The 15,264-nt window shown below is 41.5% G+C and overlaps 1 protein-coding gene across 1 annotated transcript; it reads left to right on the top strand.

Annotated features, from left to right (window-relative positions):
- Positions 1-6,245: 6,245 nt before the first annotated feature.
- Positions 6,246-15,094, top strand: LOC311169862 (5-hydroxytryptamine receptor 3C-like; the record flags this gene model as incomplete). The annotated part of the gene is made up of 8 exons (XM_084232108.1): positions 6,246-6,279; positions 11,229-11,395; positions 12,219-12,328; positions 12,874-13,043; positions 13,236-13,396; positions 14,124-14,328; positions 14,507-14,722; positions 14,865-15,094. The coding sequence occupies 8 exons, from the start codon at positions 6,246-6,248 to the stop codon at positions 15,092-15,094; spliced, it is 1,293 nt and encodes a 430-aa protein (XP_084088234.1).
- Positions 15,095-15,264: the final 170 nt, after the last annotated feature.

Here is a 15,264-nt window from a genome sequence, read left to right as displayed (position 1 = left end):
AAATTAAAGAACAATTTGTCCATATTTAGTGGATTGGAAATAGGCTGTATTGTTAGACCCAACTAGATCCCTAAAATTCAGTGGTTTGAAGTCAAGAAGTTTGCCTCTCTCATACAAACAAGTCCCAAGTGAGTATACCAAGTCAACAGTGCAGTGTTGTTTCTGGCAGTAAATCAGAGACCCAGGATGATTGGTGTCTCAGCCAGATATGGCTTCCAAAGCTACTCCACCCATCACCTCCACCAGTCACCCAAGCAGAAGGAAGAAAAGAGACAGTATGGACAAGGTGTGGCCTGGACTTAAGGTACTAGCCGGGGAGCAGCATACATCAACCTCATTCACATTCTTTTTTTTTTTTAATAATTAAATGTATTTATTTTCTTACATCAGTGTTTATTTTTGTACAGGTGTAGTCCCCATAGTTCTCCCACCACCATAGCCCCCATGATCCATCACCATAGTCCTTTGCGCTCTTCCTTCCCCTGTTTTCACCCCTCTTCCTCCCTCTCCCCTGCTGTATGCCTCAGATCTATGATCACCTTGCAAGTTTTGTCTTTTTTCTGACCCTTTGTTTGGTTTCTATATATTCCACATGTAAGTGAACCCATATGATATTTATCTTTCTCCTTCTGGCTTATTTCACTTATTACAATCCCTTCTAGCTCCATCCACGTTGGTGCAAATGGCATAAGCTTGTCTTTTTTGATTGCTGAGTAGTATTCCATTGTGGATACATACCACATCTTGATTCATTCCTCTATTTTGGAGCATTTGGGTGGTTTCCATATCTTAGCTATTGTATGTAAATAGTGCTGCAATAAAAATTGGAGTGCAGTTTTCCTTTGGATTTGGTGTTTTTGTGTTCTTTGGGCAGATTCCTAGGAGTGGAATTGCTAGATCATAAGGTAGATCCATTGTTAGTGGTTGAGGAAACTCCACACAGCTTTCCATAGAGGCTGGACCAGTTTACATTCCCACCAGCATGCACTCACATTCTTTTGGTGATCATGTAATCAGATGGGCACATCTAACTGAGAGGGAAACCAGGAAGTATAGCCTTCAGCTGAGCAACTCTCATTCACCTGCAACTTGCTACAATGAAAGAAGGAAAGAATGAATAGTGGTGGCAGCTCAAGGTGTCTACCACATATGCCTGCTCTCAAACCGAACGGTTCCACTTCTCAAGTTAGGTTTTCAAGTGACCTTTCTCAAGGGGAGTTTCTGAAAGTGAATTTAGCCCTACACAAACCTATTTGAAAACTAGCTTCTCAATGCTCCCAAGGATAACACACAGTATCATTCTAGATGCCCCCAAGAGCAGTTATTCCATTACGTACAACGAGTACCTTAGGGTTAATGCCACCAGCGGAGATAAACTGCCTTAAGGGGCCTCCCACACATGTACACAAGGAGATATAATTTTTGTGAGTTATCTGTAATAGTGGAAAGAATCTGAATTCTATTCATGAAAGAATATAAAATTAAATAACAGTATTTGTACAATGGGATACTATATAATAGAGAACAAGAGCTGTAAGTCTCGGAAGCAGCAGTGAACAAAATGTGTTGTTTATGGACACATGCATATGCTTTTATTTTTATTTTTTTAATTTTATTTTATATATTATTACATCTTTTTCATTTTTGCACAATGTATGCATTTTCATCTTGGATATAGTCCCTATACAATTCCCACCCCCCCTTGTTTTGATCCTACTTCCTTCTCCACCCCTTGTAGGACACACGCATATATTTTTAAAAATATGAAACCACTCTGGGCATGATAAACAACAAGTTCAAGGTGAAGTTACCTCTGGTGGGGGGGAGAGTATAAGATCAGAGAGGAATACATAGGGATTTCATCTGTTTCTGTACAATTTTATTTCTTTAAAAAGTATAGCTTTTTATAACTTAAAACAGCAAAGCTTGGAGGTAGATACATGGGTACTTCTATCATTCACTATACTTTTTGGTAGCTTTTAGGTATTTCATAATAAAAAAGTTTAATATCATAGCAATAAACCATTTGTCCTCTTAAAGGGGATATGTATAATTTATGAGAGAATCTTGCATAGATAGATAGATATATAGACTTGTTCTTTAACTGCTATGTAGTATCCCACTGTAAAAATACCATAATCTAGTAATCTCTTCTATGGCATATATATATATATGTTTGTATATATATGTAAATGATATATATAAAATATAGGATATCAGTCTCTACTGATTAGAATTCCTAATGTGCCTTTGGCCATCCAAAAGGATAAGGATAATTTTTCCTCATCACATCTCAAACTGAAACATACTAGTACTTCCCAAGTACCCCCAAAAGCTGCATGTATGATGGCTTCATATAAAGTTAAGAGCTTTAAAATTCTACTTGAAACACTTCAAATATATCGATTATAGATTTAAGGGGAAAAATAGGATGCACAAACACCATGTGGCCCTGGCACAAGGCTTCCGCACTATGACACTGTCCCTGGCTGTCCAAGGATGACCTGGGCCAGTGACTTTCACTTAATTTATTTACATGATACTTACTGCAAAGTATCTCCTTGAAATGTGCTCATGTTGTGAAGTGTTTTGAAGGTGATATTCTCCAACACTCAAGCAAGGGACTAGAAAATCTATATTGCAAAGCAGAGCTGTATGTATTTTAATGTAATACTTACATTGTCTAACTATACTCATTCCTTCCATGTTTGATGGAGGGACAATGGAAGTAAATCAGACAAATTTTGTTTCCTCTTGGGGCTTGAGTCCCAGAGACACATTCATCCAGATTTAAATTATAATTATGACAAGTTCTAGAGAAGGAGGTGCTTGTTACATCTGAAGGAGAGCAGGAGCAGGCAAGGTGAAGGAGGTGGAGATGACAAAAGTGGGCAAAGGAGAGCAACAAGCAGAGGGGACCACAAAGTCCAGATGGTGGGAGAAGGTAGAGAACATCTCCAAAGGCCTTGGAGACTATGGTGCAGATTTTTAGAGTAAAAGTAAGATTTTATTTTTTTTAATAATTTTATTTTTTTAAATAAATTTTATTTTTATATTCCCCATACAATTGCAACCCCCTTATTTTGACCCCAATCCCTCCCCTCCCCGCCCCCCACTCCCCACAGAGTGTCTCTGGTTCATAGTTTTTTGTTGATTTTTGATTTTCACTTTCTTATAGTTATTCATTTTCCTGGTCCCTTATTTAAGTTTTCTAGATTCCTGCTATGAGTGAGACCATCCGGTATTTTTCTTTTTCTTTCTGGCTTATTTCGCTGAGCATGATCCCTTCCAGCGCCATCCATGTTGCTGCAAATTGCATGTGTTTATCTTTTTTGAATGCGGAGTAATATTCCATGGTGTATATGTCCCACATCTTCTTGATCCAGTCATCTATTTTGGGCATTTGGGTTGTTTCTAAAGCTTAGCTGTTGTAGTAAAAGTGAGATTTTAAAAGGTGAAATGGGTTGAAGATTGAGAAACAAAAGTTGTGTTTTGCATATTAAAAAAAACTGGCACTATTTATAATAGTTAAGACTTGGAAACAACCCAAATGCCCAAAAACAGATGACTGGATCAAGAAGATGTGGTATAGATACACAATGAATACTATTCAGCAATCAAAAATGCCATGTACAGCAACATGGATAGAGCTAGAAGGGATTATGTTCAGTGAAACAAGTCAGAAGGAAAAAGAAAAATGATGGTTTCACTTACAGAAGAATATAGGGGAACCAAATAAAGGACCAAGAAAAAAATAATAACAATAAAAAAATAACTAAACAAAACAAAGACAGAAGACAACTATAAATCAAAACAAAGACAACTATAAATCAGAGACATTCTGCAGGAGAGCAGGGAGAGGGATCAAAACGAGGGAAGGAAGAGCACAAGGGACAATGATGATGGTGCACGGGTGAACTGGTAGTGGGAATTCTATGGGGACTAGACCTGAGAAAAGAAAACAAACATTGTGAAAAAATGAATAATGATGTAAAATAAATATAAATAAATATAAAGTTTTTAAAAATGGCAACAATTGTTGATGAGGATATGGAGAAAAAGGAACTCTCCTACACTGCTGGTGGGAATGTAAACTGGTCCAATTGGACCAGTTTGGAAAGCTGTGTGGAGGTTCCCCAGACTACTATAAATGAAGCTACCCTATGACCTGGCAATTGCACTCCTAGGAATCTACCCAAAGGACACAAAATCATTAATTCAAAAGAATACCTGCACCCCTATGTTTATTGCAGCACTGTTTACAATAGTTAAGATATGGAAACAATCTAAATGCCCAAAAACAGATGCCTGGATTAAGAAGATGTGGTACATATACACAATGGAATACTACTCAGCAATCAAAAAAGATAAACTCATGCCATTTGAAGTGACATGGATGGAACTAGAATGGTTTATGCTCACTGAAATAAGCCAGAGGGAAAAAGAAAAATATCTGATGGTTTCACTTACAGGAGGAAGATGGGGGAAATAACTAAGGGGTCAGGAAAAAATAAATTTTAAAAAATTAGCAGGCAACTATAAATCATTCTGTAGGGGAGGGGGAGAAAGGAAAAAAAAAGGAAGGAAGAGCACAAGGGACTATGGTGATGTGATGATTCATGAGGGAATTTGTGGTGAGAATTTTACAGGGCTACACCTGAGAGGAGAAGAAAACACTGTACAAAAGTGAACAATGAAAAAAAATGAACAATGATGTAATATATATAAATATTTTTTAAAAAGTCGTGTTTGGAAAATTGCACTATGGCTGGCAGATTAAAAGGAGAATTAGGGGCAGCTAGTATAGAAGAGAAAAAATCTATCAAGGAGGGACTCTTGTCCAAGAAAGAGATGATGGTGGCTTAGAGTAGGATCGTGGTAGAAAAAGAAGTAGATGGGTGTGAAAGCAATTTAAGAAGTAAAATTAACAGAACTTGTTGCTGGATAGAAAGGTGGTATAAGAAGGAAAGGTATCAAAGGTAACACCTTGGTTTCTGGTGGCAGAGCTGGATGGATGGCACCGCCCTTCAGTAAAATGAGCAGTGGGATACTGTGATGACCCCCCAACAGTCTCCTCAGTCCAGCTTGTCAGAGCTGATGTCAAATGGAAATGATCGCCCCACATCTGCTGTGGCATTCATGTTGTTGGCTATAAAGACAACAGTGTCACTTTTGCATATCAAATTTGCAATGAAAGTCACTTTCATGGAATGAGACTCTTAAAAAAAGTTAATAAATTGAATTTTTTATTTGACAGCATGGAAACAACATTGTGTGTTAAAATAGAGCACCTCTTTCATGATTTCAGGCAAATTAGAAAAGGATTTAAGATGTAAACAGCCAATGTCAAATCACATCATAGCATGTTAGACAAAGGTATCACTCAGTATTTTCATTAGAGAACTGCAGGCAGAGAAGCTGTGTTCAGACAATGCACAGCTGTCTAGCCACATTATGATAAATCATATCAAATATTCGCTTTAGGAAATAAAGGGTTACACACTTTCCACTTTTGTTATAACAATTTCCCAAATTCATTAATGGTAAGGATAGTAGTTGAATAAAATGAGGAATTGCTTTAAAAAATTTAAAGTACTGTCATATTGAGATGTACTATCAAGTTAGCCAACCAAATAACAGGGCCTTAAAAGTCAGCTCCTTGTTCAAGAAGAGGGAAAATTGATAGCAATGATCTAATTTTAGCAAAACAATATTATCCATCACATTAAATTAGTATTGTGTTGATTCTGTAGTCTTGTGTGCACGTCACTTATAAATTTATTTTAACTTTATAGTGTTATAAAAGCATAAGCATAAGAACTTTATGCATGGTTTTATGAACACACATATTGAAGCAATATGTATAAGTTAGCATCAGGAGTTTAGGAGAAGACTTAAAAGAAGTCTGAACTTATTCCAGTTTAGGAAACAGCAGGCTAAGAGAAATAAACCAAACTTTAGCTTGGTATACAGGACCTTCCGTGATCTTGCCCCACATAAAACCACAGCTTCATTTCCTGCCACTCTTACTCAAATTTGAGGTCCTGACAGCACTATAATTTCCATGTTTTGACTCTAGCTGTTCCCTTCACCTGAAACCACCCTCTAAATCGACTCAGTTAAAATAACACGCATCACAGCCCATAGACAGACGTGGGATTTAAATCCTCCCAGAATGACAATTAAGGATAACTTACTCAACTGAATAAAACAGATACAGGAGATCTACCATCTCTAAGGGTAAAATGTACATGAAAGATTCTCCCACATTGCTGAAAGGTATGGCCAGGACTCCTGTCTGGCCACAGACAGGAGGTTGTGGGATCCTGCTAAGCTGAAAACGCCCGAAACAATAGACCTGGCTCAGGGAGTCTTCTTGCTCAAAAAGCCTAGGCAGGCTGGAGAATGGCCATTCCCAGTCATTTTCCCAAACTGCTCAAGTTTTTGCATTATTAATATGGGCTTTTGATCAGAAGAGACCAAAAAAACAAAAAAAAAAAAAAAACAAACCCTTTGGTGTACATTGATAAACTTTTTGGCAAGGATGTCAGTTCAGGGAGGTGGTGGAGGGGTGGAAACTCTGTAGACTGTATTTATTTTGATTCAAAATTATTCATTTGTTAAGTTCCAAAATGAAAAAAATAGGTATTCTTAAAGCATAAATAAGATACTTCACTGATTATAAGACCACCAATGAGAAAGAGCAGCAGCACTCTCAGCTATTAAAATGTTACTGACTGAGCATTTTGAGAAGTAATACCATCAAAGCATCTTTTTAAACTCTCTTCCTAAAATTCAGTGTAGATGGATAACATGGGCCTGTGGCTGACAAGCCATTGATCTAAAGGAAAAGAGGAAAAAAAAAAAGCTTCCTCCTTCAGTCAGTCTAGATTTATACTGCTCGGGGATTCAGAAACAGCTTGAAATTCATATTTTACTTTCTATTTACTTGTAGGCTCTTAAGGTTCTACCCAAACTCCAGATTTTTAAATATTTATCTAGTTTACTTTTTTAAAGTTCTCAGTTTGTTTATACATAATGTTGCTTGAATTCTACATTCTATCTGTAGCAAGCTTAGGACAAAATTTTCAAGCTTTTTCCGCCCAAATTTATTTTATTTACTTAAAGCCGTGTTTCCCACAAATAATCCATGGAGTACTCGTCTTGCAAGATATTCTGAGAAATGGAAATTTCCAAAGTCAACTTAATTTGGGAAATTATACATATGATATTCAAGTCGTATTAACATTCTGGCTAAATACTCTGAGAAATCCTGCAATAATAAAATATGTTTAGACATGTTTAATATTTCTCAGACTTCTTAGAACTTGAAATTACAAAAATATTTTTTTAGAAGCAGCATTCAACATCCTACAGAACTAGTATTCTGCAGAAAATACTTTGAATAAACTAATAACAAACCCTAAATAAACCTGACTGTAGAATTGTGGCTACAGGGTGGTAATGGTGGGGGCAGGGGGAGCATAAGAGAGCAAGATGTGGAGGGGTCCAATGGACTATGGTGGAGGACTATGGGTTTTTGGTGGTGGGTGTGGAGAGGAAACATACATCTGAAGAGGTAGGAAATTATATACAGTGTTGTACCTCTGAATTATATACAGTGTTGTAAACCAATATTACCTCAATTAAAAAAAAAAGGAAGAAGAAAAGACTTTAAGTAATGCTGACTTAACCTACCTTTAAAAAAAGAGAAAGGGGCCTCGCTGGTGGCAAAAAGGGTTAAGACAGCAACACTATGAAGCAGTCAGCAGCCACTGTAGCACAAGTTTGAGCCCTGGCCAGGGAGGTGACCCATATGGCACAGCAGACCTCTCCTGACTCGCCCGCTGCGCCTCTCAGCAGTGTATTTCAGTAGATCTGCTTGTTCTGCTTCCCCCCCCCCTTTGTTTCTGGTGAATCCTCTCACCCCCCACACCTCTGGCCTGTACCCCGGTTCTTGCATGCATAAATAAATAAATCTTTAAAAAAGAAAAAAACTTTCCTAGAAGGGAAGGTATTTTCAAATGAGGCAGAGTGATGCTGAGGAGATGCTAAGGGATGATAGTTATCTCTATCTAATGCTGCTCACTGGAATGGGGGTGTCTTCAGTCACCCAGACATTTTAAGTCCAGAAAATTCCATTCTGGATGAAGCAATCCAGGCAATTGTAGGCAAGCCAGGATAACAATAATGACTATTACTGCCATTTTTACTGTTATTTCTGCTTCAGTTTTATTAACTGCTTTTTATGGGGAAGACCTCATACATATATTATCTTTAGCCACATAAAAATCTCTGAAAGAGGTTTTATCCTTCTAATTGGAGAGCGGAGGAAACTGAAGCCAAGAGTTGTTGATGTGATTCTAGTAGAAACAGGATTTGGTCTTTAGACCTTTCTGACTGCATCATACCAACTCAGTCTGGAAAACATCTTCATTGAAGCAGTGCTCTTCTTTGTTCTTTCAGCCAGTGATTACTCTCTCTGGAAACTTCCCCAACCAAAATAATTCTATAATAAAACAGGTTAAGTCACGGGTGACTTGGGTCCATTTGCCATACTATGTCTGGTTTCCACCATGAACCAAATACTTGCGTACTCTGAATCTGACCAGACCTATAACATGATATTTTTAAATTACTTCCCAAGACTTCTTAAGCCTCACACAAGAAAAGCAATTTTAATACTCAAAGGCAAACACAAACATCTACCGAGACCAAGAAGTAACATAAATGGGAGGAGCTGGTGGGGAATAAGACAGAACTTCTTGTTGATGACAGAGACTGGTATAATTTAGAGAGAATATGCTCCATTCAAAGGGCTTAACTATTTCTTAGTTTTTCTTTATTATTATTATTTTTTAATTATATATATATTTTTACACCATTTTTCATTTTTGCACAATGTATGCATTTTCGTCTTGGTTATAGTCCCCATTCAACTGTTAAGTGGAAATGTGAGCCCAGTAATGTTTGATTTTATTTTTCAAATGAAGCCAGAAACTATTTTTACATGAAATGTCCCAATTTTTAAACTAATTTCTTTAAAGCACTAGCAGGGCCAAAGCAACATAAACTTGTAGGCTGCTAGCTCAGGATCTCATAAATCAACTTCTACTAAAGCCAGTATTACCTCTGCTACCTCCCCTCTGTCCTACTAACCACTTCCTCCCTTCAATAGACCTAAGTCCAAATTGCTCTGGACACACTCCAAAAATCAAAAGTTAAGATTCAATAGTACCAAAATCATGTTAAAACCTCAGAGCTTGAAGTGTATTATAAAACAAGAGACCTCCAATTTAGGGGGAGATGGAAGCAAGGTTAAAATAAGTGCCTGTGCCTCTCTCATGCAATGCAATCATCATGTGCCCTTTCTATCATGCATTACATGCCAGAGTGGCTCTAAAGTATGAGGAGGCCATTAGCATTGCTCCAGTGACCAAATATTTTTGCTCCCTCCTCTCCAAACTGATTTGCCAGATTCCTTTTGGAGATTAGATTCAGGCCCAGTGAAAGCAAAGAACGAGGTAGTTTTTGTGATTCTCTTGTCACCAGGGATGCCTGTTAGAGGTGGTTAGAGCCATCTGACACCTGTATTATTCAAAGCCAGGGCACAAGGTGTGGCCTGTGGTCTTTTAAGACCAATATCATCCCTAAATCCCTATAGAAGAACCAAGTAAAGGAAGATGGAAAGAGGTTGGCTTCCTGGGGAAGGACACCTCTTCTGTTTCATTCTCCACCTGCTACTTCAAGGTAAGATGGGACAAGACTAAGATGAAGACATGTGACATCTGGAAACAGAAACTAGGTTCATTCTTGTTAGACCTAGACAGACAATGACAGGGTGCTCATTTGGGTAAAAATGGAAACTCAGACACTGACAGCTTTGTACCTTTTTCTAAGATCCTGACCTCAGTTGACTCTTCTCCAGCTGCTTCTCCACTCCCCATGCTTCTTTCTTTTTCTTTTTTTCTTTTTTATAGAAGCACTGGGTACAGTCAGAAGCGCGGGAGGGTGAGAGAATTCACCAGAGCCAGAGCGGGGAACAGAACAGGCAGAACGAGGAAATACACTGCTGAGGGGAGCAGTGGGAGGGGCAGGAGAGGTCTGCACGCCATGTGGGACCCTCACAGGCAACCAGGGATTGAACTGGCGCTGCAGAGGCTGCAACAGCTTCGCAGCCCAGCGCTCAACTGCTGCGCCACCAGGGGAGGCCCTCCCCATGCTTCTTTTGCCTCTTCTTTCCCATGTCTTTCTCTTTTCAGGCACATTATCTATCCCCTTGGTTTTTGACTATCAATTGATGTAAAGAAGAAAATTCTTTCTCAGCTCTCTTGAAACTAGCAAATGAAACAAGGAAGCTATTGGGAGGATGAGAAGATCTGTCATGAAAGAGAGAACCTTTTCCAGCACATTTTCTCAAATTAGGTTTTTATTGTTCATTATTGACAATGAGCAATGAGTGATGGTACATTCTCTGAGATAAGTAAAAATAGGTTCTACTAAAAGATGGTACCACGTTAATTCTTTCAAGTATGACCACAAAGAGGCTAGGTAGAAGGTGGGTATTGAGGAACTCCCTTTAAGATAGTCGAGTGGTGACAACTAAGGCACTTTAGAAGACAACAATCACAGCATATGGTAGAGACATAGAAATATTCCATTACATTGAAAAACTGGGTTCTGCCTTTAAGGTCCCAGATATCTCACACCACCTATTGACTATTTACCCTATCATTAATTTGTGATCACCTTATTGATATAGTGAGCAAGAGAACTATAATAATTATATAATTAATATAATTCGTTACATTAATTATTTAATTAATATAGTAAGCAAGAGAACTGTGATTGAAAAATTTGCCACGGACATCACCCAGATGACTCAAGGACAGAGGTGAGCAATGGAAGAACATTGCCTAAAGGTAGAGAGGTCTACGGTGAGATAGTTAAGAATGTAGCAGGACGCTGAAAAGTGGTGGTCAGGGCTGAGTTTGCATTCACATTTGGACAAGTTTTGCATGGGGACAGAAACAATGGAATTGAGGATGGAGACCTGATTCAGCTCACCTCAGCAGTTTCCACATTTGCCTACCAGCCCAGCCCACACTCCCTGGCCTGGGAAGGAGGAGCTTACATGCTTCTCCCAGTGCCCCCTGTTTTGTCCCTATGCAGACACTCTCCAGGCCCCAGCCATCACACTCCTCTCACAGACTCTCTGCCTTCTACAGGGAGAGGGGACACTTTCACCATCAATTGCTCAGGCTTTGACCAGCATGGAGTGGATCCTGCTGCCTTCCAAGCAGTGTTTGACAGAAAGGCCTTCCGACCATTCATCAACTATAGCATCCCCACTCACGTTAACATTTCTTTCACCCTGTCTGCCATCCTGGAAGTGGTAAGTGCTGTCATAAAACCATTAGTGGTGAGCCCTGAATGGATTTTGTAAAGGTAAGAGCTCACCGTAAGGGGTGGGGAGACCTGACAGGGAAGGCTTCAATGACATCACTGCATGTAAAGTCCCTTTTGGAATACTCCACTGGAAACATAATTCCAGCGAACTTTCTTGTGGTTTTTTTTCACTGACATCGTTCATGTACCTGGATCATGTAACCTACATTTTTCAGTGCCTCGTGATTAAAATTGTAATTGCCATATCAAACAGCCTTGGAAAAGAGTGAGAGGTGGATGGTGGCATCGAGCCTGACTACAAGGAATTAATGATGCTGGATGAAACTTGTTTTCTAGGATGCCCAGCTTCAACTGATGACGTCGTTCCTGTGGCTAAATATGGTATGGCAGACTCCATTTTCCCTTTATTATGGCTTTTCCTCGCTTGGGGCCAACTTTGCAGGTTACAATGGATAAAGCTACGAATACCCACAAACTAGACAAGCTCAGAGACAGCCAGACCAACACAACACTTCCTAATTATTCCGCCAGTCGAGGAGGGCAGAGACAGGGCATGGGAAGAAGGAGGCATAAACCAAGGTCATAGAAGTAAATAATTAAGTGGTTCCATCCCAGAGAACCCAAAACCAAGCTCAAGGTCTCCCCCAAGAACACGGAGAAGCGGAAACAAGTAAGACCTGGTTAGTGGCTTGCGTAACTGTCACCAGAGAAGGAATGGGGAGTGAAAAAAGGCATGGAAGGTACAGGAGACAGAGCAAGACCAAAACTAGATCCCACCCCTGTTTGTCCCATGCCCTGTTTTCCTCTAGTTCTGGAACAACCCATTCATCCGGTGGAACCCAGAGGAATGTGGGGGCATCAGGAAGCTCAGCATGGCAACTGAGAACTTATGGCTTCCTGATATCTTCATTGAGGAGTTGTGAGTACCAGGATTGAATAAAGCAAAGAGCAAACTGTGGCTGCAGAGAAGGGTGTGATGTAATCAATGGGACCACAGGGGGGGGGGAAAAAAACAGCTTAGAGAAGAGCAGCATCTGAACTGAGGAGCTTATAAAGCCCTAGAACATGGTGGTAGTTGGAAGGGGAGAAGTTATGAGTGAAGCACAAGAATGGAGTGAACTTAGAGAGAGAAAAGACCAAACTGGACCTCCCTGGTGGCACAAGGGGTTAAAACACAACCTATGAAGCTGTCCGCAGCCTCTGTAGCACAAGTTCAATCCCCGGCCACGGAGCTACTCACATGGCACAGCAGACCTCTCCTGACTCGCCCGCTGCTCCCCTCAGCAGTGTATTTCAGTCAGTCTGCCTGTTCTGTTGCCCACTCTGTCTCTGGTGAATCCTCTCACCCCCTGCATCTCTGGCCTGTACCCCAGCTCTTGTATGCATAAATAAATAAATCTAAAAAAAAACCAAGTCTGATGGAAAATCCCACAGCACCCACCTCCCTGTCCTTCTCACATACAGCATGGATGTGGATCAGACACCCAGAGGCCTCATGGCTTACGTCAGTAATGAAGGTCGCATCAAATATGATAAGCCGATGCGGGTGGTCAGCCTCTGTAACTTGGACATCTTCTATTTCCCCTTTGATGAACAGAATTGCACGCTTACCTTCAGCTCTTTCATCTACACAGGTGAGAGAGGCTCATTAGAGTAGCCTGTTGAGAGGCAGAGGAAGGGTTTTGAAGAGAAGAGGATAGAGAGCCGGGAAGAGTGAGGGAATCTCTTGGGAAAGGGTGGAGAAGCTCATGGCAGAGAACCTAACAGTCTGGACTGGGGGGGTGGGGGCATTTGGGGAGGCTGCATTGTCTGGTTCTCCTTTGCAGTGGAGAAGATAGTCCTGGGTTTGGAGAAGGAAATACAAGAGATTTCAATGACATCACAGAACCTCATTCGGAGCGAGGGGGCATGGGTACTTCTGGGCATCTACCAAACAACCACGAGGATGAATGTGGGCGCCAACCAGTATGACCAAATCATTTTCTATGTGAGCTCAGGGGCCCCGGTTGAGCTCTTTTTTGAAGATTCATTGCTTACGATGCCCATTCGAATGTAAGCTCTCCCCCAAGAAAGTAAGCTCCACGAAGGCAGGAATTTTCATCACTCTTTTTCACAGATAAATCCCCACTTAGGTCCTACCTTTAGGTTAGGCACATTAGCTCGCACTCAGTGAAGACTGCGTGAAAAAGTCCTCCCAGAGGAAGAAGTAAAACTGCACAGCAGTGAGCATGTCTCCCACCCCCCATCGCTATCAGAACTGTTGGGAGGACAGGAATTTTTATACTTATTTCTTATAAAGGTGGTGAATAGCTAAATTTAAAATTTAGATTCTAAATTTTGGTGACCCCTCCTGACTGCCAGTCTTGCTTCCCTACCACTTCTCTTGAATATCTGCCACTAAGTCACTAGAGATTGGCCCTTGAAGAGGAAAGCTGCAGAAGCACCAATGTGCACATGATATCTAAAGATCTGGCCCCACATCCTGATAAGACCACATGTGTCAACTTTAAACAAAGTTGACAGCTTGAGCCACAAGAGAATGAGATACATTTTACTGGTAAGCTGCATGGCAGAAATAAACCCTGGAAAGGCAGGGCACGGAGCTGGGTGATGTTTCCTTACTAAACAGTTTGCTCTGGGACAAATCTCAACTGTTGCCTTTAACTCTACCCTATTCCCTACCTGACCCCTACCCCCACCTTTCTTCTTACCAGGTGGCCATCAGGCGCAGGCCCAGCCTCTATGTCCTAAACCTCCTGGTGCCCAGTGGCTTTCTGGTTGCCATCGACGCCCTCAGCTTCTACCTCCCGGCAGAAAACCAGAATCGTGCCCCATTCAAGATAACCCTTCTACTGGGCTACAACGTCTTCCTGCTCATGATGAACGACTTACTGCCTGACACTGGCACCCCGCTCATCAGTATGGCACCTCTCTCCATAGCAGAATAAAAGCAAGGTGGGGAGGTGGGCCAGGGGGACAGACCTCTGGAAGCAAGCCAGAGTGAAAAGGATCCTGATAAAGGCCCCTCTGGGTAAAGAGGAAGCAAGAAGTCATGGGTGGTACCTTTGGCCTTCATGTGGGGCCTCCTTCCCTCTAGGTGTCTACTTTGCCCTGTGTCTGTCCCTGATGGTGGTCAGCCTGCTGGAGACCATCTTCATCACCTACCTGCTGCACCTGGCCACCACCCAGCCCCCACCCATGCCTCGCTGGCTCCACTCTCTGATCCTCCACTGCGCCCGCCCACTGAAGTGCTGCCCCACTGAGCCCCAGCAGGGAAACAGGAGCCTGGGCCCCACTCCTGCCCACCTGCCTGGTAAGGGAAATCAGCCCGGCCCACCCTCATCTCCCAGTACCTCCACTTCTCTGTTCCTGCATCCTTTCCTGTTCCCCCTCCTCCCCAAGTGGGTGAGCCTCCCAGCCCAAGGCTGAGTCTCTCTCTCTCTCTCTCTCTGAAGGTGTGAAGGAGCCTGTGGAGTTGGTGGGGAAGGTGCCAGGTCCCGGGGAGGCAGAGGTAAACGGGCATCCTGGGTCAAAGAGGGCCCAGCAGGAAGATGAGGCTCAGAAGCAGCACTTGGTCAGCCTGTGGGTGCAGTTCAGCCACATGATGGACGCCCTGCTCTTCCGCCTCTACCTGCTCTTCATGGCCACCTCCATCATCACGGTCATTGTCCTCTGGAGCACCTAGGCAGATGCCCTACCAGAAAACCTCAGTCTGGAGTTTCTTTTGCCTTCAGAATCCAGCCAAGCTCTCCTATCCATGCAAACCCCAGTGTCACAACCCTGGCAACCACTTTATTTTCAACACAGTCTTTCTGCAGTTTCAGATGAGACCTGGGTAATTTCCAGTTCCTCCAG

The sequence above is a fragment of the Talpa europaea genome, assembly GCF_964194135.1.
Source record: "Talpa europaea genome assembly, chromosome: 4".
In the NCBI taxonomy this organism is placed as follows: Eukaryota; Metazoa; Chordata; class Mammalia; order Eulipotyphla; family Talpidae; genus Talpa; species Talpa europaea.
The sequence above is the reverse complement of the archived record's forward strand: the minus strand, read 5'-3'. Positions and strand labels throughout refer to the sequence as shown.